This window comes from Peromyscus leucopus, chromosome 13, assembly GCF_004664715.2.
Source record: "Peromyscus leucopus breed LL Stock chromosome 13, UCI_PerLeu_2.1, whole genome shotgun sequence".
NCBI classification, from domain to species: Eukaryota; Metazoa; Chordata; class Mammalia; order Rodentia; family Cricetidae; genus Peromyscus; species Peromyscus leucopus.
The window spans coordinates 53,078,629-53,103,093 of record NC_051074.1 but is presented as its reverse complement, the minus strand read 5'-3'; the positions used below and the strand labels follow the sequence as shown (position 1 = coordinate 53,103,093).

At 43.7% G+C, this 24,465-nt stretch overlaps 1 protein-coding gene across 1 annotated transcript in view; it reads right to left on the bottom strand.

Moving 5' to 3' along the window:
- Nucleotides 1–19,032, bottom strand: part of LOC114704256 (C2 calcium-dependent domain-containing protein 6) — a 39,197-nt gene extending 20,165 nt beyond the window's left edge. Inside the window, exons 1-5 of the mRNA XM_028885403.2 lie at nucleotides 18,634–19,032; nucleotides 7,159–7,245; nucleotides 5,769–5,820; nucleotides 3,491–3,636; nucleotides 469–594 (exon numbers count right to left, since the gene is read on the bottom strand). Coding sequence (XP_028741236.2) covers nucleotides 469–594; nucleotides 3,491–3,636; nucleotides 5,769–5,820; nucleotides 7,159–7,245; nucleotides 18,634–18,984 — 762 coding nt within the window. The 5' untranslated portion in view covers nucleotides 18,985–19,032. The remainder of the gene's footprint in view (nucleotides 1–468; nucleotides 595–3,490; nucleotides 3,637–5,768; nucleotides 5,821–7,158; nucleotides 7,246–18,633) is intronic.
- Between the last annotated feature and the right edge of the window lie 5,433 nt (nucleotides 19,033–24,465).

Genomic DNA, 24,465 nt, shown 5'->3' with positions numbered 1-24,465 from the left:
TACTTCTCCAAAGCCCACACACCAAAGTCAGAGAGTAATGCAGACCCCTCCATGCAGCCCCCAGTTGCCCCAAATGACATGCTCTTGCTTGGGAATTCAAAGTGTTCTTAGTTTAAGCCTCATGCTATCTGACAATCCTAATGTTTTTATACCTTTATAATGAACTTTGTTTCCTATGCATGTGATAAACAAAAAGAATCCACCAGACATCAGAAGCCACAATGACAAATACCAACTAGACAGTATGGTACCAAGATTTAAAAAAAAAAATAAAAGGTTTCTTTTTTACTTTTTTGTTTGTTTGTTTTGGAAACAATGTCTCACATAGCCCAGGTTGGCCTTGAAATCACTATGTGGCTGAGGATGACCTTGAACTCATAACTGTCTTCTCTGTTCCCCCCAAGTACTGAGATTACAGGTATGTGGGTCCCCATGTAGCTGGGGGTAAAATGGATATTTTATACATACCTGTATTACTTCATAAAGGTGTGATTCAACACTGCCCAAGGAAAGGGGAGGTTTTTCTATGTTTCCTGCATCTTGCATTAGTTCCAAGAAAATAGTATTCCGCTCATCATCTTGACGTCTGGGAACCTCAATATCAAAATGCATGAAAAGAAGTATTAAATCACAAGTCTGAATTTCAGACATTTCCAAATAAATAATCCATAAGGTATACTATACCATGAGCATCACTAATTATTAATTTTTACATGTTAGCTTTGTGACTTTTCAAGCTCACCATTCCACATATTCTAATATCAACAAAATCAGGACCTGTTTATGTCTAATATTAATGATGATCCTTTGAATCATCTATTGCCTGCTTTGTCTTTTTAACTATACATAAAAAGGTGCATTCAACACTCAACTGAAATTGCATACAAAGATGAAGTGATTCCGGTATCTTAAGCAGAAAGGATAACGCTAGAGCTATCCTGATTTCAAATTATCCTAACAGAGCCATAACAACAAAACCAGCCTGGCACTGGGGCAAAGCCAGCTGTAGACAATGGAGTCAACTACAGGGCCCAGACCTAAGGTCATACGGACACTTGATTTTCCACAGGCACAAAAAATATACACTGGAGAAAAGACAGTTCAGCAAACAGTGCTAGAAAAGACCAAATACCCACATGCAGAAGAAAGATCTAGATCCCCACCTTTCACCTTGTATAAAAACAAATCCAGAGATGATGGAAGAGGTTAGTGTAAGACTGAGCCTTTACAGACCGAGAGAAAAGCACTTCAGACACACTCAGAGGCAGGGACTTTCCGAACAGAGCTCTAGCAGCTCGGAACAACAGCCAGCACGGGCAAGCTGGCGTGCAGCAGCTGAAAAGCTTCGGCACCAGAAAACAAATTCTTGTTGCCAGCTCACCAGGCAACACTCAGAAGACAAAACGCTGAAAGAATAAATGACCCCCCAATCAACAAATGGGCAAATGAGCTGGATAGTTACATTTCAAATGATAAAACTCAAATAACAAAAAGAGTGTGAAGAAATGCTCAACGTTTTTGACCATCGGGGTACTGCAAATCAAAACAACGTGGATTCCATCTTACTCCAATCAGAAAAGCTCTCATCTAGAAGAAAACAAGACAGGCTTGGGAGGATTCAGGGCTGGGCTATGCATCACTGGTGGGAATGGAGAGCGGTAAGGAAGTTCCTTAAAAACCTGAAGACAGAATGACCATCTGGTCCAGTCACACCCCTTCCGCTACAGGAGAATCCAAGTCAGCACACAGTAGCGTTGGCCTCCATACCCACGCTGATGGTGGCTCATTGGCCTCGGGGTCCGGAAATGGACTGAATGGTGTCAGAAATGTAGCACACACACAGTGACGTGTCGGTCAGTCATAGAAGAGTGGAACTATGTCATTTCCAGGAAAAAAATAGGGGACTAGAGACGATCGTGCTGAGCACAATATGCCAGACTCACAAAGACCAGTGCTCTCTCCTGACTGGAATTTAGGGAAAAAGAGGGCTATCAGTGATTAGGAGGAGGAAAGGGAAGGGGTGGGAAGAAGAAGGATGGTGGAGAGCTTAATATGATCTAAGTATGTTCTTCACATGTATGAAACTGTCAGGGAAAGCCATCGCTTTATACAACTGACATTCCAATAGACTAGATTAATTTCAAACTATGCCTTGTTTGGTGTTCTTTCTACATTCATTTATTCATGTACATATGTATGTATGTGAGGGGGAGCACATGTGCCCCCATGCACAGGTAGAGGTCAGAGGACAGCTTTGTAGGGATTGGTTTCTCCTTTTACCATGGGGACCCAGAAATCAAAGTCAAGTCATTGGGCTTGGTACCAATGCCTCTGCTCACTGAGCCCTCCCTCTTGTTACTGCTTAAGAATTCAGGCCTAAACATTATCTTTCCTACTCAACATTTAATTGAAATAAAGTTTACAATGACATATGGAGCATAGATGAAATGCTTTAGAATTTCAGTAAAACGCAATATAAAACAATTTTAAAGAAATTCTTGGACTAATTAATGAACCCTGTAACTCTATAGTATAGCACTACTGCTTTTGAAAAGATTTATTTATTTTATGTGTATATGTGCAAGTGCTTGAGTGTATGTCTGCACACTATGCATGCAGGTACTCACAGAGGCCAGAGGGGACGTCACATACCCTAAGACTGGAGTTACATCCTCACGTGGGTGCTGGGAACTGAACCTCTTCAAGAGCAGCCGGTACTCTTGACCCCTGGGCAATCGGTCACTGTTTTAAAGAAAGCTTTGAGATCTATGTAAGCTTTTAAGAAGCTTAACTGTAAACAGAAGCACAAGTTCCGGTTGAGAGGCAGTTTAATGGAGTATGATTTCAAGAGGAACTTACGCAGTCCCAGCTCCACTGAGTCCCGGCGTCATGGCCCCAATGAGTCCTCTAACTCCATGTAGTGCCTCAGATTCTACATCTGTGAAGATTGTGTGTGTGTGTGTGTGTGTGTGTGTGTGTCTGTCTGTCTGTCTGTCTGTCTCTGTGTTGGGGTTGTTACAAAGATTGTGCCATCTATGTGAAAACAGGAGGAGTCCATATGGGGAGATGATACTGGAGGAGAGGAAGGAACAGGAAGAAAAAGGATGGAGAACCACAGACCACACTGCAGAGGAGGGAGGAGGGGGAGGGGGAGGAGGAGGAGGAGGGAGCCTTCCTTAGGCAAACGCTTAGATGGCTTAGACAGTCACTCAGGAGCCTGCCAGGGAAGAAGCGCACGCATGCACGCACGCACGCACGCACGCACGCACGCACGCACGCACGCACGCACGCGCTTCACAGCTCAGTGTCCTCAGGAACGCGCCCCCAGGCCACCGCACGGGAGAGAAACATTGCAAAACCTCCAGTGAAAAAGCGGGACTCTTGGTTCTTGTCTGCCTTTCTTTTTTTCCCCTCAAAAAGATGTAAGTACTTAGAACATTTGAAACTATAAAGACACATCATCATATCGAGAAGAGGATTTTACCATTACCTGTACAGAAAAATACTTCACTTCATCAAACCTAAGGACAAGGTTCTTTTCATTGTTAACAGCTCTCAAGTTCCGAAGTTTTGTGCATTTCACGATGTGGTTTATAGAGACACGAATGAACATGTTAACATGCTGTTGTATAATGACTGAAAATAAAATATTTAGGAAACAAGTTTTGTTGTAATTGATCAAATAACACATTGTAAAATCTATTAAACAATCCAGACCAAATTAGATCAATCAAGTACATATAGAAAATAAAGTTAGAGCCGGGCGGTGGTGGCGCACGCCTTTAATCCCAGCACTTGGGAGGCAGAGGCAGGCGGATCTCTGTGAGTTCGAGGCCAGCCTGGGCTACCAAGTGAGCTCCAGGAAAGGCGCAAAGCTATGCAGAGAAACCCTGTCTCGAAAAACCAAAAAAAAAAAAAAAAAGTTAGAGTATATTAAACAACAGAAAAAAAACTTTCAAAACAATGTTTTTACCTCTATAGGAATGTTTATTCTTCTCTACATACCTACCATATCTTTATTCTCACATTCTTACCAAAATTCCTTTGCAAATTTTCTATATATTATTTTAAGGTGACTAAGTATTTATAATATATAATTGACATTATATTCTATATGTAATTATTCTGTATAGAAGTTTTTAATTAATTAATTTTACATCCTGACCACAGTTTCCCCTCCCTCCTCTCCTATCATTCCCTCTCCCACCTCTCCTCTGCCCGCCCCCACCCCCACAATCCACTCCTTGCTGTATCTTTCTATATGCTGTGAATATGTGTTGCTACCACTGGTTAATAAAGAAGCTTCTCTGCCCTATGGCAAGACAGGTTATAGCCAGGCAGGAAATCGAAGAGAGATACAGGGAGAAGAAAGGTGGATTGGGCAGACGCCATCCAGCCAACCAAAAAGCAAGATGCCAGCAGACCGGTAATGCCATGGCCATGTGACAAAACGTAGATTAATAGAAATGGGTTAATTTAAGGTCTAAGAGCTAGCAAGCAAGAAGCCTGATCCATGGCCCAGTTTGTAGTTAATATGAAGCCTCTGACTGGTTATTTGGGTATCAACCAGTGGGGAAGGTTTATCCAGCTACAACAACTCCTCTGTTTCTGTTCAGAAAGGGGCAGGCCTCCCATGGGTATCAACAAAGCATATCAAGTTACGGTAGGACTAAGCACCTCCCCTGGTATTAAGGCTGGGGACAACAATCCAGTATGAGGAATAGGGTCCCAAGAGCCAGCCAAAGAGTTAGGGACGTATATATAAATAATAATATAAATTAAGAGTAACTGAATCTTACGACAGAATTCACAGCAAAGGGTTCTGCTCTGATTCACTTCACTATGGCCCTCATTTTACCGTACAGTGTTGCTTTCCCAGTACTTTATGACTTAAAAAAATATCTTTAAGATTTAAGTATCTTAAAACATCTCTATAGAGAATTCTTTGAAAAACTCCCTGTATACAAAAGAAGAAAAAGAAATACCATAATGAAAATGGTTTAAAAATAAGAACAGAGGAGTATGGTAGTTCAACACTTGGGAGGCTGAGACTAAAGGATTGAGAGTTCAAGGCCAGCCTGGGCTTCATAGAAAGACAGTCTCAAAGAACCAAAAGCAAGGCACAAATTTAAAGTAAATTCTTTTTAACATGTTTAAGGGAAGTAGACTTATTGCTTATAATAAACTAGCATTATTTTTCCTTTAGTTTACATGGAGATTAAGGTAAATTACAGATGGCCAAAAATCTCTTTTTTTTCTTCTACACTGAAAAGTGGGATTTATTTTTGCTGTCCTTGAATCAGAGCAGGCTTTTATGATCATTTTAACATAAATCCAATGATTGCAACTGAAAACGGCCTTAGGATGGATGACAGAAATATTCACCAAAGAGTAACATTTAAGGGAACAGGAAAAACTACAATAATCCAGGTTTTATTTGAAATGTGTATGACATTTTGTAAACTGAAATTGAGTACAGGAGGATGTGAGTGATCCCATGAAGAGAACAAGCGTTCTAACCACCCACCCGGCCAAGTCCGACATTGCCGGCGTCCACACTGAAGGGTCTAGCATCCCAGTTCCTTTGAACTGCCCGACGGTAACCAAAGCTAACACTGTGAAGAAGTTCCACCTGGTGGGTGAGCGGAGTGTTTGGTGATAAAATGGTTAGTGTTTCAAGCTATGTTTTCCAGTGGTTAGTGACTCAGCAATCAGTAACCAGAACAGCAGGGTATGCTGATACTGTGATCTACAAGCCAAAAGGATACACCTGTGAGAAAACTGTCTACAAGTCTTTATGTGAACAGCCAGGCAGCCGACCTACAGCAACCGAAACAAGAACACAAAGGCAAGCACATTTTTTAACTTTCTTACACTTTACATTGAACCTTATTTTTAAATTTTTAAAGCACACTTGTGTTGGGTTTTTCACATTAGAAGTTCTTTGTTGTTTGTTCTTTCTAGAAGGTATGGTTTCTTGGGGCTGGAAAGACATCTCCGTGGTTAAGAGCACATTGCACTCTGCGCAGGACCCAAGTTCAGTCCCCAGCACCCACATCAAGCCACCAGTTCCAAGGGATCTGACGTCCTCTTCCGGCCTCCATGGGCACCGGGCACACACGTGGTGCACATACATACAAGTACATACTGATACACACACACACACACACACACACACACACACACACACACACACACAGAAAAAGCTTTTTAAAATACTTTTCTTCTTTAAAACTTCTATTACATTCACTCTTCCTTTCTCCCCTTTCTCTCTTTTTCACCACCCCACCTGTGTGTGTGTGTGTGTGTGTGTGTGTGTGTGTGTGTCTGTCTGTCTGTCTGTCTGTCTGCAGACATGTGCATAATGGCATGGTTATGGTGGCCAGAGGACAGCTTGCAGGAGCTGGTTCCTCCTTCCACCATGGGGTTCCTGGGGTTCAAAGGAAGGTCTTCAGGCTTGGCAGAGGCGAGTGTCTCTACCCACTGAGCCATATCACCAGCCCAAACAATGTTTGTGGCCACAGAAACTCTTCCTTCTGCGGTTTGGAGAGGGGGATGGAAGAGCGGTGAAGGGGTCAGTGTTCAAATCACAGGTCAATCTGGACGACGTATAATCACCTGAGCTCAACAAAAACACTGGTTCATAGACTCCTCTTTCAGACAGACATTTGACAGCGGCAGATCTTAGGTTGGGCCTCAAATCAATGTCTTACAGTTATGTCAGGTGACCAGGAATCTTTTTTTTTAATAATTTATTTTATTTTATGTGAATTGGTGTCCTGCCTGTATGCATGTCTGTGTGAGGGTGTCAGATCTTGTAGTTACAGGCAGTTGTGAGCTGCCATGTGGTTGCTGGGAATTGAACCCAGGTCCTCTGGAAGAGCAGTCAGTGCTCTTAACCGCTGAGCCATCTCTCCAGTCCCTGGGGAATCTTTATTCTACAAAACATTGTTTCTGTGAATTAGAATGTTTTCCAATAATTTTGGTAAGTATTTAATGGTTTTATGGATCATGTAAATAAAAAATTCATGATCATATTTATCACAGAGGACTATTTTCTTCACATACTTGTCAATTACCAGATAACAAATATCAACTATGTTTCATATCAAATTAGAAATAATTTGTGCAGGCTTATTGAAGGTTACTCATACATACCACATCTCCAAATGGTATCAAATTTGGTGTTTCCTGTGCTGTTATCATTTCCTCACTGTCAGACCCTTGAAGAGTTTTTCTTAGCATCTATTATTAAAATAAATTAATTCAACACTTTAGAAGAGAAAGTAGAACATAACTGGATAAAATATTCTAATTCAATATTTTCTGAGTGTGTAGTAAGTATTTGGTGCTCTAGGCAGTGGATATAACTATGAATATGAAACTCATTTCTAGCTTCAATAAGTTCATCAGTAGGTAAACAAAGAAATAAAAGTATACATAGTAAATATGGAATTATCAAGGAAATCAAAAAAGAGGAGAAAAGCACAAATGTGTGTGAACAAACATAGGACACATTAGAGAAAGGCCTCACAATTTCCAGATATCCTTTAGGGAGAGAAATAAAGTAAAAATTCCAGCACAAACCTATGGGGACAGAGCTCAAGACAAGAGAATCCATAAGTGACTGTGGAGAATAGTAGAGGGGAGCAGAGGCAATAGAAGAGACAGAGTTGGGGAGAAAGTCAACACAGGTGGTCCAGCACTGGGTGAGAGAAGGGCCCTGGAGGACCAAGTGTGGGATCCTCAGAGGAGTGCTGCTTCTCATTGAAGAAGACTGAGAAGAAGCGGGGTCCCCTGAATGCATGACAGGAAGGAGAAAGAAAGACAGTATGGGGGAATTAAGGACATCAGAACATCAAATAAGAACCACCAGTCACATTTACAGTATCCTTTACCTCCCATCGCATAGAAAAGTATAGCATGCTTGAATCCTGTAATAGGCCACTGGGAATAAGAAAAATCAGATCAACTGCATTCAAACTTATTACAGGAAGAAAATTGGGAGAGTTTTTTTTTTTTTTGTTTTTTTTCTGTATTGATGGTCATCCTTCTCCTTTGGAAGCCTCCTCCATGAGGTCTTGCTCTCGTGGTATGTGAAGGTGCTATGGATGCTGCCGAGGGAGAGAAGCAATGAGTCATACCTCTCTGTAAAGTCTAGGGACCACAATAATAACCAGCCCAGCAAGATATCCCCAATAAAACAGTAGTGACACTTTTATCTTGCAGGTAACCAACAGCTGTCTAACTGAACCCAAGGCTGGCTTGATGGGAGGGAATTCACACCCATTAATGAAAACCTAGCCAACTACCCATGACTAGAGAAGTCACAGACACTAAAGGAAAACCTACAACTACCGTTTTCCTAAGCTAATATAATTTCTAATTATACCCTAAATACTTATCCTTATACCCACAGATAAATGTACCTCTTAGCCCATCAAAGAAGTTCCTTTTTGCAATAGATGGAGACGATTACAGAGATCCACAAAATTGGGTGCCCAAACCCAACTGATACACCTGCAATGCCACCATGCACCCAAGGGAAAATCATGGGAGGGGAAGACAATCACTAAGAGTCAGAAGACCAGCACACCTTGTGGGGAGCCGAGGAAACTTTGAGTAAATGAATAAAGAACAGATGAAGTCCTGAGGGAATCCGTATCGCTGACATGGGCACCGCCTTGTCAAGGACCAACACCTCAGAAGCATGAGTAAGGCTGAGAGGCAAAGCCTTCTTCTGGTGTGAGTGTGAATGTTAGCAGTGTGTGTAAAACTAGCAACTGTAGCTTCTTTCTCCTGGATATTTACAGCCTGAGACTGCTCACCTACAGAGACCTCCTACCAAGACTAACTAACTAGCTAACTAACTAACTAACTAACTAACTAGCTAACTCCTTTCCCCTGTGCTATATGTAATAAATACACTGCGGTGACCCCAGCTTTCCTGTATGTGTGTCTGTGTGTCTATCAGTTCTGCATTTCTTCACTGCCCCTAGTCAGATTTCCAGGGTTCCAGAACCCAAGCCACACAGGTTGTGGCAACACATTCCACTAAATACTGTCCTGTAGTCATGACAGAGAAATTGCAACCATGAAATCTCAACAATATGATTGCCTGAATAAGACCTGCATGATGATAACAGCCACGTTGACATGCTGACGTGAATGGGGAAATTCCACAAGGTCCACCACTAGATGAAGAGCTACAAGCAGTCAATGGCTGCAGTGAGAGGGGGGGTTCATTTTCTCCAGGGAGGATGTCCCATAAAGATTGTTCAATTCCAAATGGTCATACCTGGACACACACACACACACACACACACACACACACACACACACACAGATAAACCCTTTTCAGGAAGTTGTTTCCTGTGCCAATGTGCTCAAGACTATTCCTCATTTTCTCTTCTATTAGGTTCAGTGTATCTGGATTTATGCTGAAGTCTTTGATCCACTTGGACTTGAGTTTTGTGCAGGATGATAGATATAGATCTGTTCGAATTTTCCTACAGGCTGACATCCAGTTAGACCAGCACCATTTTTTGAAGATGCTTTGTTTTTTCTGTTGTGCTTCTTTGTCAAAAATCAGGTATCCATAGGTACACGGATTTATATCTTGGTCTTCGATTTCATTGATTCACCTATCTGTTTTTATGCCAAAACCATTCAATTTTTATTACTATAGCTCTGTAGTAGTACTTGAAATCAGGGATGGTGATGCCTCTGGAAGTCTTTTATTGTACAGGATTGTGTTAGCTAGCCTGGGTTTTTGGTTTTTCCACATGAAGTTATAAAGCTGAGTATTGTCCTTTCAAGGTCTGTGAAAAATTGTGTTGGAATCTTGATTGGAATTGAGTTGAATCTGTAGATTGTTCTTGGTAAAATGGCCATTTTACTATGTTAATCCTGCCTATCCATGAGATGGGAGATTTTTCCATCTTCTGATATCTTCTCCAATTTCTTTCTTCAAAGACTTGAAGTTCTTGTCATCCAGGTCTTTCACTAGGTTGGTTAGAGTGACCCCAAGATATGTTATATTATTTGTGGCTGTTATAGTGTTCTTTCTTGATTTCTTTCTCAGCCCATTTGTCATTTAGTTTAGTGGAGTTACTGAGTTTTTTTTTTAGTTAAGTTTGTATCCTGCATGGCACTAAAGGTGTTCATCAGCTGTAGGAGTCCCCTTGTAGAATTTTGGGGGTCACTTATATATATTATAGTATTATCTGCAAATAGTGATACTTTGACTTCTTCCTTTCCAAACTGTATCCCCTTGATCTCCTTCGGCTGTCTTATTGTTCCAGCTAGAACTTCAAGTACTGTATTGAATAGATATGGGGAGAGTGGACAGCCTTGTCTTGTTCCTGATTTTAGTGGAATTGCTTTGAGTTTTTCTCCATTTAATTTGATGTTGGCTGTTGGTTTGCTATAATATTTAGGTATGTCCCTTTTATTCCTAATCTAAGACCTTTATCATGAAGGGGTGTTGGATTTTGACAAAGGCTTTTTCCAGCATCTAATGAGATGATCATGTGGTTGTTTTCTTTCAGTTTGTTTATATGGTATATTACAGTGACAGATCTTCACATATAGAACTACCCCTGCATCTCTGGATGAAACCTACTTGATTATGGTGGATGCTCTTTTAATGTGTTCTTGGATTTGGTTTGCAAGTAGTTTATTTAGTATTTTTGCATCAATATTCATGAGAGAAATTGGTCTGTAATACTCTTTGTTGAATCTTTGTGTGGCTTGGGTATCAGGTTAACTATAGCCTCATAAAATTATTTGGGCAATATTCCTTCTGTTTCTATTTTTTTGGGGGGAGGAGTAATTTGAAGAGTATTGATGTTAGCTCTTCTTTGAAAGTCTGGTAGAATTCTGTGCTGAAACTTTCTGGCCCTGGCCTTTTTTTGGTTGGGAGATTTTTAATGACTACTTCTATTTCCTTAGGGGTTACAGGTCTATTTAAATTATTTATCTGATCTTAATTTAACTTTGGTAAGTGGTATCTATCAAGAAAATATCCATTTCTTTTAGAGTTTCCAATTTTGTGGAGTACAAATTTTTAAAGTAGAACCTAATGACCAATTCTGTGGATTTCTTAAGTGTCTGTTGTTATGTCCCACTTTCCAATTCTGATTTTTGTTAATTTGGATATTCTTTGTCTTTTAGTTAGTTTGGGTAAGGGTTTGTCTATCTTGTTCATTTTCCTAAAGAACCAACTCTTTGTTTCACTGATTCTTTGTATTGTTCTCTTTGTTCCTATTTTATTGATTTCAGCCCTTAGTTGGATTATTTTCCGCTGTCTACTCCTCTTGGGTGAGCTTGCTTCTTTCTGCCCTGGAGACTTTGGGTGTGCCGTTGAGTTGCTAGTGTGAGGTCTCTCCAATGTCTCTAAGCAGGCATTGGATGCCTACTTTCCTCTTAGCACTGCTTTCGTCGTGTCCCATAAGTGTGGGTAGGTTGTGCATTGACTTCATTGAATTCTAGCAAGTCTTTCACTTCTTTCTTATTTCTGCCTGGACTGGGGGCTGGTGAGGATGGAAACAGGAGGGATTGTGTTGGGGAGGGGAGGGGGGATGGAGGGAGAGAGTACTGGGAGAGATGGCTGGAATTAGGGGGCAGCTGGGCAGGAGGATGTGGAACCTAGTGCAGTGGAAACTCCCTGGAATCTTCTAAAGTGACCCTAGCAAAGATTCCTAGTAATAGGGGATATGGAGCCTAAACTGGCTATCTTCTGTAACCAGGCAAGGCTTTCAGCAGTGGAACTGGGACACCAACCAAGCCACAAAACCTTCTTCAACCTACAATCTGTCCTGTCTGCAAGATGGTGGCACAGAACTTTTGGGAGTGGCCAACCAATGATCCAACTTGAGACCCATGCCATGAGAGGGAACCCATGCCTGACATTCCTGGATGGCCAAGAACAAGAGGCTGGACAGCCCAGAGACCCAGATACGACTGGAAAAAATAAATGGCATGATTAGTAACAATATTCTGCTATACTCATAGAAAGGTGCCTAGTCCAACTGTCATCAGAGAAATTTCATCCAGCAACAGATGGGAGAAGATGCAGAGACCCACAGTCAAAGCCTAGGCAGAGCCAGGGGAACTCCACAGAAGAGGGGAAGGAAGGATTGTAGGAGGCAGCGGGGTCAAGCACACTATGAAAACATTGCCTACAGAATCAACTAAGCAGGGCTCAAAGTGGATTACAGGGACTGAAGCAACAATCATGGGCCTCGTGTGGGTCTGAACTAGGACCTCTGCATATACATTATAGTGGTGTAGCTGAGTGTTCTTGTGGGATTCCCAACAGTGAGAGTAATGAGTGTCTTTAACTCTTTTGCTTGTTCTTGGGATCCTTTTCTAGCCTCGTCCAGCTGTGATATGAGGGTTTGTGCCTATTCTTATTGAAACTTGTTATGACATGTTCAGTGGATATCCCTGGGAGGCCTGCTCTTTTTTTAAAAGGAAAGGAGGGGGAGTGGATCTGGGGTACAGGGAAGGTACGGGGGGATGGGAGGAGTGGATGGAGGGGAAACTGCAGTCAGGGTGTAATGTAGGAGAGAATAATAAAAAAGGAAAAGATAAACACATCTCAGAAATGAACAGAATTTCAAAGTGCCCAAGATAGCATGAGCTTGGTGGTGGGCCCCCAAAGAGCCAAGAGTTTAAAACAAACAAACAAAACAAACAATTACAAATCACTAATTAAGAAAATGCCCCCACAGGCTTCCCTACAGCCAGATCACCTGAGGTTTCCTCCCCTCCAATGAGTCTAGCTTGTGTCAAGTGGACTTGAAAATAGTCAGCACAAGCCAGGCGGTCACCACGCCTTTAATCCCAGCACTCAGGAGGCAGAGCCAGGCGGATCTCTGTGAGTTCAAGGCTAACCTGGTCTACAGAGTGAGTTCCAGGACAGGCTCCAAAGCTACACAGAGAAACCCTGTCTTGGAAAAACAACAACAAAAAAGCCAGCTGGGGAGATGGCGAGATGGCAGTGGCTGCTCTTTTGTTCTTTCAGAGGACCCAGGTTCCATTCCCAGCACCCACATGGCAGCTCACAATTGTCTGTAACTCCAGTTCCGGGGGATCCAACACCCTCATATGGGCGTACATGCATGCAAAAACACCGATGCACATGAAATAATAGTAAATAATTAAAAAAAAAAAACATCCAGCACAACAGGTAAGTGTACTGCCATTGAGCTCCACAGTATCCTACTTTTAACAAGGAACAGATTTTCTAGGCATCGTGTTTCCAATCAACAAGGAAGCATTAGATTCAAAACTACATTTCAGAGTGAGACTGACAGATATCACACAGAGCATTCCATCCAACAGCAGCAGAACACACGCTCTTCTCTGGACCACACTGAGCGTTCTTCAGGATAGAGGATGCGAGGTCAACAAATAAGTTACACTGTACCAAGTATCTTTTCTGACCACAATGGTATGAAAATAGAAATTGGCGAGAAGAGGCCCGGAAATCTCACCAGCATGTGGGAATTACACAGAAGCAACAGGCTCTTGGGTAACCAACGGGTGAAAGAAATGAGAAGGGGAAGTTCAAAATACTCCAGACAAATAAACATCGTTCTACAGCGTCCAGAACTTAGGGAATGCTGCCAAGGAAGTTCTAGGGAGACAGTTAAGGACAGTAAGGGCCTCTGCCCAAACACAAAGATCTCAACGAAAGAAGTAAGAGTAACAAGATAAGTAACAGAAAAAAAACAGTAAATATTAGAGTAAAAATACCGGCCAGGCGGTGGTGGTGGGCCGGGCGGTGGCAGCACACGCCTTTAATCCCAGCACTCGGTAGGCAGAGGCAGGTGAATCTCTGTGAGTTCGAGGCCAGCCTGGGCTACAGACTGAATTCCAGGAAAGGTGCAGAGCTACACAGGGAAACCCTGTCTCAAAAAAAAAAAAAGTAAAAATAGGGTACAGAAAAGCAATTCTACTAGTTAACAGAACGAAGAGTCATACAGCCAAAAAGTACAAGCACTCAGAAGACTTTATTTTTTATTTAAAAATGTATTTATCTATTCTATGTATATGGGTGTCTTGTGTGCATATATGTCTTCACATCACATATATGCATAGTGCCCAAGGAGGCCAGGAGAGGGTGTTACATCTCCTTGGACTGGAGGTACAGATGGTCTATGAGCTGCCATGTGGATGATGGGAACCAAACCTGGGTCCTCTAGAAAAGCGGCCAGTGCTCTTTCCGGCAGAGCCATTGATCGCTCTAGATCTACCGTTTCATTTTGATATTTATCACAGAGGAGCATATTCTGGAGGAGTCATATACAGCATATATTAAAGAAGTTTGGGAAAACCGAAGAGAGAAAACATAAATCTGCTAGGAAAAATAATTTGAATGTCCAGTTCTTTCAAAAGATGTTAGAAGGGACTTAAGCAAAGAGCTCTAGCCTCCTCTCAAATCTCTCTCTCCCTCACTGTATTTCCTGAACATTTCACACGGAATTACTCTACAGAATTCTCACACTTGCCTAGTCCATCTCAATGCTCCGTCTCCCGCCCCAACCTCTTCTCCTTCTTCCAGCTTTCATTCTACAGCTCCCTGCTCAGGGACGCGTTCTCTTGATGTGCTACCCACAGCACGGTCCGTCCCTGCTCTAGCCTCGTTATTCCTGACACCACCCTTCCTACCCCCGTTAGCGTGGAGTGCGACCTGTAATTGGAAGGCCGGCACATGAAGGAAGAGGGCTGGCTTTCCCACTGCTGTGTCTCCCACACCCAAGCCAGAGCTTGGCGTTCATGTCAAATAACAGACGTGATAACTGGGAATCAATGACAGTTTAGGGAACAGGATGCTGGATCCCAGCATATGAGAAGTGAGGGCAACATGATGAAGACAAGAATTAAGAATTGTAGTGATCTGCTGAAAGGAATTAAAGTTCAAAGAACTGGGACGCAAACTTGGGGTAATTCTTCACGTTTTGGTTTATTTAGTCTTTGATACAGATTTTCACTATGCAGTCCAGGCTAGTCCTAAGGTCCCAATCCTGACATCTTAATCTCTGAATGCAGGAGACTATTACATCAAACCTGGATGACAATACACATTTTTATTATATCTTAATCTAAGTACTATGCATAACCAATGTTTCCAATTTTCATAGAAACCTACATTTTAATAAAACTTTGGGGGGGGGTGTTGAGACAGGGTTTCTCTGTGTAGCTTTGGAGCCTTTCCTGGAACTCGTTCTGTAGACCAGGCTGGCCTCGAACTCACAGAGATCCGCCTGCCTCTGCCTCCCGAGTGCTGGGATTAAAGGCATGCACCACCACTGCTCAGCTTAATAAAACTTTTTAAAATATCTCTTTAAGGGCTGGCAAAATTGTTCAACTGGTAAAGGTGCTTGCTGCCTAAGCCTGATTAACTGAGTTGATCCTCTAGGACCCACATAATAATGCCACAAAGTTATTCTCTGACCTCCATTTAAACATTGTGACAACTCTCTGTAATAATAGTGCCAGTTTACTTTATTGCTATCACAAATACTATGTGTGGTGGTTTGGAAGAGAACAGCCCCCATAGGCACATATATTTGGTTGCTTGGGTCCCAGTCGGTGGAAGTGTTTGGGAAGGGTTAGGAGGTGTGGCCTTGGTAGAGGAGGTGTGTCACTGAGGGTGGCTTGAAGGTTTTCAAAAGCCCACACCATTCCCAGTTAGCCCCCTCCCTGCCTCATGTTGTGGATCAGATACAAGCTCTCAGCTACTGCTCAAGCACCATGCCTGCCTACCTGCTGCTATGCTTCCTGTCACGATGGTCATGGGCTCACCCTCAGGGACCGTGAGCCCCAAACTGAGTGCTGCTTTCTTTCACACCTTGACTTGATCATGGTGTCTCCTCACAGAAATAGAAAAGTCATTAAGACAATAGGAGGACCGCAGGCAACTTGGGAAGGAAAGGGTCTATTTCATATGACCGCTCATAGACCGTCCATCACAGAGGGAAGTCAGAGCAGGAACTCAAGGCAAGAATTGGAAGGCAGGAACTGAAGCAGAGACCACAGAAGAATGCTGCTTACTGGCTTGCTTCCCCATGACTCGCTCAGCCTGCTTTCGTACAGAACCCAGGACCACCAGCCCAGGGGTGGCGTGGCCCACAGTGGGTTGAGTCCTTTAACGCCAACCACCAATCAAGAAACACAGGCACAGCCCAATCCAACGGAAGCAATTCCTTAGCTGAAATTCCTTCTTCCTGGGTGACTCTAGTTCGCACCAAGCTGACAACCCCTCCATCTGCTTTTACTCAGTTCACCCATTTTTAAAACTCACTCTGTGGGCAAATATGACCTAAATTTCTGATCCTTCTGCCAACAACTCCTGATATGAGTACAGGCGTGTGCCACTGTTTCTGAAGTGCGGGGCTTGTGCTCAGGGCTTGTGCACATTAGACCAGCTCTCTACAAACTAAGGGCCATCCCCACTACAGCTCATCCAGTTCCTCTGGCTGCTCTGTCAACCTAGTCACCACACCGATGTTCCCCTGTTCCTCTGAGGCGATTCTCAAACTCATGCCTAGGAATCAGTTAAAAATAGTTTTAATTTGAGCACATGCCTGCATTTACCCCTCTCATCCAAGAGGACTATGGGGGAGGCTCAAAAAAATCTATATTTTTAGAGATTTATTCTTTATGGATGTGTACGTCTGTACGTCTGTCTGTGAGTGTGTGCACATGCATGTAAGTGACCCCAGAGGCCAGATCTCCTGGAGCTGGAGTTACAGAAGGTTGTGAGCTGCCTGGCATGGGTACAGAACTGAACTCAGGTTCCTGTGCAAGAGCAATACACGTTCCTCACTACTCAGCCATCTCCCCAGCATCCCCATACCAAGGCTTTACTAAGCACCTCAGAAGAATTGAACAGAGAATGAAAAATGAACAAGCAATGAGCTGGAGAGAACTCTATTAATAATACCAGGCTTATTTGTTCATTTTTGTGGTTATATAGTTCCACAATCGGCAAGTAATAAAGACCAGTTATTTTTATGCAAAAGGAAATTTTTACATTGACAAGGAACTGCCATGTTCAAAACAATATTAGAAATCACTATTCTGGGAAACAAAGCCCCAATTCCTTGAGGTCATATACAACAAGCTCAGCCCATGGTCTGAGTTTGAAGCACATGTCTCTTACAAACCTTTGTGATTTTTAACTTAGCACATCTTAGAAACTTACCTTTTAGTTAGCATTTAATCTGCTCTCAATCCATCCTAACAGTGCTCTAAAAGCATGCTAAACTCTTGGGATTAGCAGGAACTTTGGAGATCAAATTATTTTACAGAGACAGAGCTCATCTTCTGTATGTACTATTTGTTCCTGAATTTTGTTGTTGTTTATTGAGACAGGGTTTCTCTGTGTAGCCCTGACTGTCCTGGAACTCGCTCTATAGATCAGGCTGGCTTTGAACGCAAGAGATCTGCCTGCTGCTGCCTTCTGAGTGCTGGATTAAAGGCGTGTGCCACCACTGCCCACGTTTCTGGATAATTTAACTGCACTATTTCTTAATAATGTAAGGCGAACAGAGGATGAGAATTTTCCTAATGATCCTCTAATGACCTTTATATAGGATGAATTACAGTTAGGTTCTGCTTTGTCATTTATGCCTCCAGCCCCTCGTTACCACTAAATACTGGAGACTTGATGAAGAATTAGTCCTCCAGAGTCATAATTTAAGGACCTTGGTAATATCCGGGTGTGGTGGCACACACCCACACCCCATCACTTAAGTACATAAGATGGGGCGGGGGGGGGGGTTGCTAAGAGTTTGAAACCAACCTGGGCTCCATAGCAAGTATCAGGTCAGCTGGGGCTTATGTAGTAAGGCAAAATGAAACAAATTAAAGACCCTCCGTAACAAAATAAATAAATAAATAGGAAGAACGGAGGGAAGGGAAGGAGGGAGGAAGGAGAGAGAAGAAGAAGAAGAAGAAGGAGGAGGAGGAGGAGGAGGAGGAGGAGGAGGAGAAGGAGAAGGAGAAGAAGAAGAAGAAGAAGAAGAAGAAGAAGAAGAAGAAGAAGAAGAAGAAGAAGAAGAAGAAGAAGAAGAAGAAGAAAAGGAAGGAAGGAAAGAGAGAAGAGAAAGAAAGAGAAAAGAAGGAAGGATGGAAGGACAGGAGAGAGAAAGGAAGGAAGGAAGGAAGGAAGAGAAAGAAAGAAAGGAAGGAAGGAAGGAAGGAAGGAAGGAAGGAAGGAGGAGGAAGGAAGGAAGGAAGGAAGGAAGGAAGGAAGGAAGGAAGGAAGGAAGGAAGGAAGGAAGGAAGGAAGGAAGAAAAAAAAGAGAATAAAGTTGGGGTTTAGCAGATATCCAGACAAATGACATCTCCGTGATGGTTTTGACTGCAGTGAGCATGTAGTGACTGTTTTTGTCCCGATGAGCATCACCACCTACATTTTCACTGTCTTCCATCTCCTAGTCGACAAAATGACGCTGCGGGAGGCTAAACTGCCTAAGGTGTCTAGTGTGGCCACCTTTCACGCCAGGGAGGTCTCGGGGTTGCAAGCACCGACCCTTGCGGTCCCTAGGGCACCCCCGGGCCGGCCATCCTGCCATCCTGCCATCCTGCCTGCTCCCTGCTCTCGGCCCCACTCACGTTCAGCAGCCGTGTCCCGGTGCCCTTGCCCTTGCCCTTCTCCTTCTCTTTGTCGGCGTCCAAGGGTGGCTGCTTGCTTTGCTCGTCAGCGTAGTGCACGGAGGAGACGTTGGACGCCCTGCGCCGCATGGCGTCCGGGGGGATGAGGGAGCTCTTCTGGGGAAGGAGGCCCGGCATCAGGTTGGGGGCCATCAGGTTGCTCTGGGCGAAGAGCTTCGAGGTCCCAGCGAAGGCCAAGGGGGAGCCCAAAGATGAGCGGGTGGGCACCATGCCTGGGAAGATGGAAAACCTGCGGGGTGCCTCTAGAGGGTTGATGGAAACCCTCCGGATTCCCGGAGGAGGCAGCTCCATTGTTACATTCTCTTCGGGGCCCAATCTGCCACTAAACCCAACCGCTGTTGGCCGTGCACGCGCCTACGCGCGCGCTGCTTCCTTTCCCGCCCTTTCCCGGACCACGTGCAGAACGCCTGGGCTTTGGGGGTGTGCATTCTGCAGGCTGGACCATCGGCTCTGGTTCCTTGACAGGCAGTGTCTGTTTCCTCCGGAAGTCAGAGCCTGCCGGCGGCGGCGGCCTCCTTCACATTCCACTAAACACTCCTTAAGTCTCAGGAGCCCTCTTCTCTCCACACCAGGTCTTTTGGGTTTATACTTTCAGACGTGCTTTCTGTGCATTCTCGCCCGTGAGCCAAATGTGTATTTCCAGCAGCTTTTGGGATCACCTTTACCCGACTGTTCCACAACACAGGACACAGTCGCATATTTATCTTTACCTCCGGAGCTCTAGTGTGTTCCAAATTCATTTGATGTAGTAATTCCACATTCACAAAGCTCTGATCCTTAAAAAAAAAAAATGTATCTTTGATACAAGAACGCTTCTTCTCTTCACTGTTCCTATTCTGGAACATCTCTCGTATAGAAAAGTACAATGATTTCCTCTATGGTTTCCCAGCCTGACTCATCAATTTCTTCTGCTGTCTCAGATTTAGAATAATTTACCATTATACACAAAGCAAACCCAGAAGCTTCCAGAACTTTATTGGCCATTTAACATCTAAAAATATTTTTTTAGGTGGTTCTAAGGCAAAGTGGGTAGCACATTGGACTTTTGGGAGTTTATTTGTTTTTGTTTTGTTTTGAGACAGGGTTTCTCTGTGTAGTCCTGGCTGTCCTGGAACTCACTCTGCAGACCAGGCTGGCCTCAAACTCACAGAGATCCACCTGCGTCTGCCTCCTGAGTGCTGGGATTAAAGGCGTGCGCCACCACTGCCCAGCTGCACCTTAGGCTTTTAAAAATATAAAACATTTTAAATAGGTTTCCCTTCCTCAGAGCCATTATTTACTGTTACAATATTTGAAATGTAGTCTTCTTTTAGGCAAGAGTGAGCTCAAAAGTCGCCTTTAGTGAAAGGACCAAGCAGAGGCCATAACAGGCTGCTCAGTCTTCTCTCAGAGATCAGGCCGCAATTTCAGTTTCCTGAGACTTTAGCAAGCAGTTTCTGAGAGGGCCATGAACAAAGGACAATCATTGATGCCCCTGCCAGCAGGGACAGGGAAACAAGCCTGGGCCACTGAGCCAGCCCCCACAGTCAGTACGTGCAAGGCCAGCCAGCCTCCATGGCAGCTCAAGGACAGAGCCTGGGACTTGTCCAGGCCCGCCTAAAAATGAATAACTGTAGCCCCCAACTAACCCTAGCCACTTAAAAGTCACTAACATGATTGCCACTCGCATAAACCCATCCTGACTCTGTTCCTATGTAGTCTGTAGACCCCAACCCCCCTTTGCTTTAAAAACCCCGCCCCCTTGCTGCTCCGGGTCTCTCCTGCTCTGTTGCAGCGTCAGACAGACCCGAGTTAACTCGAAATAAAAAGACTCTGCTTTTGCATCGGATTTGGTCTCCTGATGGTCTTTGGGGGACTCTGGGTCCAACATTTAGTTAATCTCTACCACCAGAAACTCCATCTCACACAGCCGCTGCTCACATCCAACCTCACCTACAGACCTTTCCTAGATTCTCCACTCCCATCTCTCCCGAAGTAGACCAAGATCCCTCCAGAAGGCAGACAGTCTGTGTGCCATGTGCTCTCGCGTGTGCCCCCAAGACACAAGGAACTGCTACCTCCAGCCTACTGCTTGGCACATCCCTTTGTGTGGGCTCACACTAGTAGCTGCTAATCTCTAAAGGCAGGATTCTGTAAGAGCAAGAACTTGGTCCTTGCCTTTCCCTTGCAGGCTGCATGGCACAAAATCCCAAGCCCCTTAATTCCTGTGTGTTGTCAGCGTGGGTCTGTGCTGCATGGTACCTAATCTCCACCCCAATGAGACTTGTCTTCCCAGCTCATTGTGACTTCCGGAGGGAGGGTTCATGTAATGTAGCATGAAGCACCACAGATGAAGCAGTCTTGCTTTTTGTTTGGTTCCTCAATGAGAGATGATTGTATTTGTACTGTAAAACTATTCCTGTTGGGCAGTGGTGGCGCACACCTTTAATTCCAGCACTCAGGAGGCAGAGGCAGGCGGTTCTACAGTGAGTTCGAGGCCAGCCTGGTCTACAGAGCAAGTTCCAGGATAGCTAGGGATACACAGAGAAACCCTCTCTGGGGTGGCAGAGGAGAGGAAACAAACTGAATCAAAAAAAAAAAAAAAAAAAAAAAAAAAAAAAAAAAAAAAAAAAAAAACCAACTGTTCTCCTGCTTCATTTATTGGCTCCTTAAGCAGAGTCCAATTCTGCAGGTCAGCTTAGCAATTACTTCTATGCATTTTCCAGAATTTGTAATGTTTTCTGGCCAGGGCCTGAGCTGTAAGGAATAAATTTAGCACTATTAGAGACCTCTGGTTAAGTGTAGAAGCTCTGTGCATTGGTTTCTGGAGACACCTGCTGGAGAATAGTGGCATTATTGGTTTACTGTGAACCATGAACTACAAAGGAAAGAGGAGGCACTTCAGGGTCCACAGAAGCCTGGTTCTTCAGAATTGTCACCAATTCTGAAAATGTATTTGAACCTAATTGATGGAGGCAGCAAGTAATTGTTTTTGAATGGGACAGAAATGAAGTCTTGTGAACAAATTTATATCTCTAGGTATTTCAGTCCACTACACAATTTAAGAAGAACAGAAATGTGTTTCTCATAGTTCTGCTGTCTGCTGGGAGTCCAGTCTATGCTTCCTAAATAGCCCCTTGAGCAGTGTCCTCTGGATATCTGTGCTCACATGACAGACGGTAAAACTAATGAAGTTTTGGCGTGTCCTGCAAGAATTTTACCTATCTAGGTCTGAGGTTTGATCAGGACAAGAAGTTCGGAATGTGGCAATGTACTCCCCAAAGCCACATGGTAGAAGGAGAATGTGAGAGACCACCTCCCACCTTTTCCTCAGGGTACTCTTGAGTAGGGAGAAGTGAGAAATATAGGAAGCTTTGTGGGCCTCCACAGGAGAACTGATGGTTCTCTTCTGACCTTGCTGTGCACATCCACACACACAAACAAAACACAAATAAATGTTAAGGAAATTTAAATTTAAATTCTAAATATATAATTTTACATTGAGAGATAAAAACCACTGAAATATAATTTCATTTGCAGGACAACTAGGAAAATTCGAAAATGGACGAGATGTTAGATATTATGGTGTTATGTTTTCTGGTTGCTTTAATGACACTGTGCATTCAATAGACAAAAGTCCTTAATTCTTAGAATAAACATCCCTTCAAAAGATTTTGAAAGAAAAAAAAGGGGCGTACAAAGAAAAAGCAAATGAGGTAAAAGTTTAACATCAAACTTAGGCTGATATCTCACAACAGTGTGTTTTCAAATCTCCAGAAGATGCTACTCTGAAGGCCTGGAGAGATGGCTCAGCAAGGGTTAAGAGCACCTGCTGCTCTTTCAGATGGACCTGAGTTCAGTTCCCAGCACCCACATTGGATGGTCTACAGCTACTTGCAGCTCTAGTTCCAAAGAATCTGACACTTTTTCTAGCCTGCACAGGTGCCCACACATGTTCTCATACAGAAAAAATAAAACCTTTTTACTTTTTAAATGCTGAGCTGAGCTGGTGAGCTGACTCAGCTGGTAAAGATCCTCACACAAGACTGGAAACCTGAATTTGGGCCCCAGAACCCACCCGTGTAACGGAGGAAGGTGAACCAACTGTGCAAAGTTCCCCTTTGACCTCCACGTTTACTGTGGCGCAAAGCCCCTCTCCCATCATTTATACACACATATGATGATGATGGAGAAGAGGAGCAGGAGGAGAAGAAGAGGAAGAAGAGGAAAAAGGAGGAGGAGGAAGAGAAGAAGGAGGAGGAAGAGAAGGAGGAGGAGGAGGAGGAGGAGGAAGATTTTCTAAAGTGTTAAGCTCACTCACCTTCCTGACCTTTTTTGTGTGTGTGCCCCATCTCTACCAGTAGAAACCACGCCCACTTTACAAAGCGCCCCTCACATCAGACCTCACCCACAAACCTTTCCTAGATTCTTCCATTCTTAGCTCTCTCTCTAAGTAGATTAAGAGCCTCTAGAAGGCAGACAGTATGTCTCCTTTTTCAGCCTCCCTATCCTCTGCTCCCATAAACCTGTGGGGGCCCACAGAGATTCCATCGTGACTCAAGGTCAGAGAGTCCAAGCTTGTTTTGTCCCTCAAGGCTGCATAATAGAATGTTTTGGCCTAAGGAGTGGTTACCAGGTGTCTTATACTTCAAGGTCAAATTACAAGATGTTTTGCCTCATGGCTACTAGGTGTTTTGAGAATTAAGAAGGTGTTTACACTTGTTTGAACTTTGTACCTTGAACCATTGTGTCCTTGAGAGGGGGAGGTCTTTCACCTCTCCCCTTGCTGGTGTATAAAAAGCTCATGAGGAACAAACTTGGGGCAACTGTGGTATTGACCCAGAGCCCTCCCTATGCTACTCTGTGTCTCTGACTTCTTCTTTTAAGTCATACAATTTTTCATATCTATTATTTTTAATCCTCCCTCTTCCCTCCTCCCTCCAAGGACTGTTGGGTAGTTGGGCGGGACCCAGCATAAACCCAGGCTTCATCCTCAAATATTCAGATTTGACAGGTCTGATATTCTCATCTACGGCCTTAGCCGTTTGCCTTGAGTTAATCACTGAGACATTCATCTGCAATGAACTTTTCTAATCATCGTGGTCAAAGGAATCTTTGGTGTGCATTGCCGAAAGATTTGTCCCATGAGCTGCTCAGGGACCATGTGCTTGCTGGGGTCCATCAGGAGATTTGAAATCCAAGTCATATTCAAAGACCACCCTTCCAGTGTCAACTGCAGCATGAATCTTAAATGGTCTAATAAAAACAAACCTGCAGCCAGTTATTGGGGTGAATGCCGGAAGATCAGAGAAGCAGAACAAGCCATAGCTACCTCGCCTCACTGGATCCTCAGCTGATCCTGTTTCCTCAGACTGGAAGCCTCTGAGTCCTTATCCAAATGAATCTCAGCTGAACTGCTTCTCGAAAGCCTGAATGCTTAACCAGCCAAAAGCTTCTAGTTTCTGGTCTTCACGCCTTATATACCTTTCTGCTTTCTGCCATCACTCCCTGGGATTAAAGGCTTGCTTTCTGGGATTAAAGGCGTGAGTCACCATGCTTGGCTGTATCCTTGAACACACAGAGATCCAGGTAGGTCTCTGCCTCTGGAATGCTAGGATTAAAGGCGTGTGCTACCACTGCCTATCCTCTATGTTTAATATTGTGTCTAGTTTGTTCTCTGACCCCAGATAAGTTTATTAGCATGCACAATATTTCGGGGGGACACAATGCCACCACAGTCAATTATAACGTTGTTCTCCATCAATGCAAGGCTCTCCATTCTCTGTGCTCTCA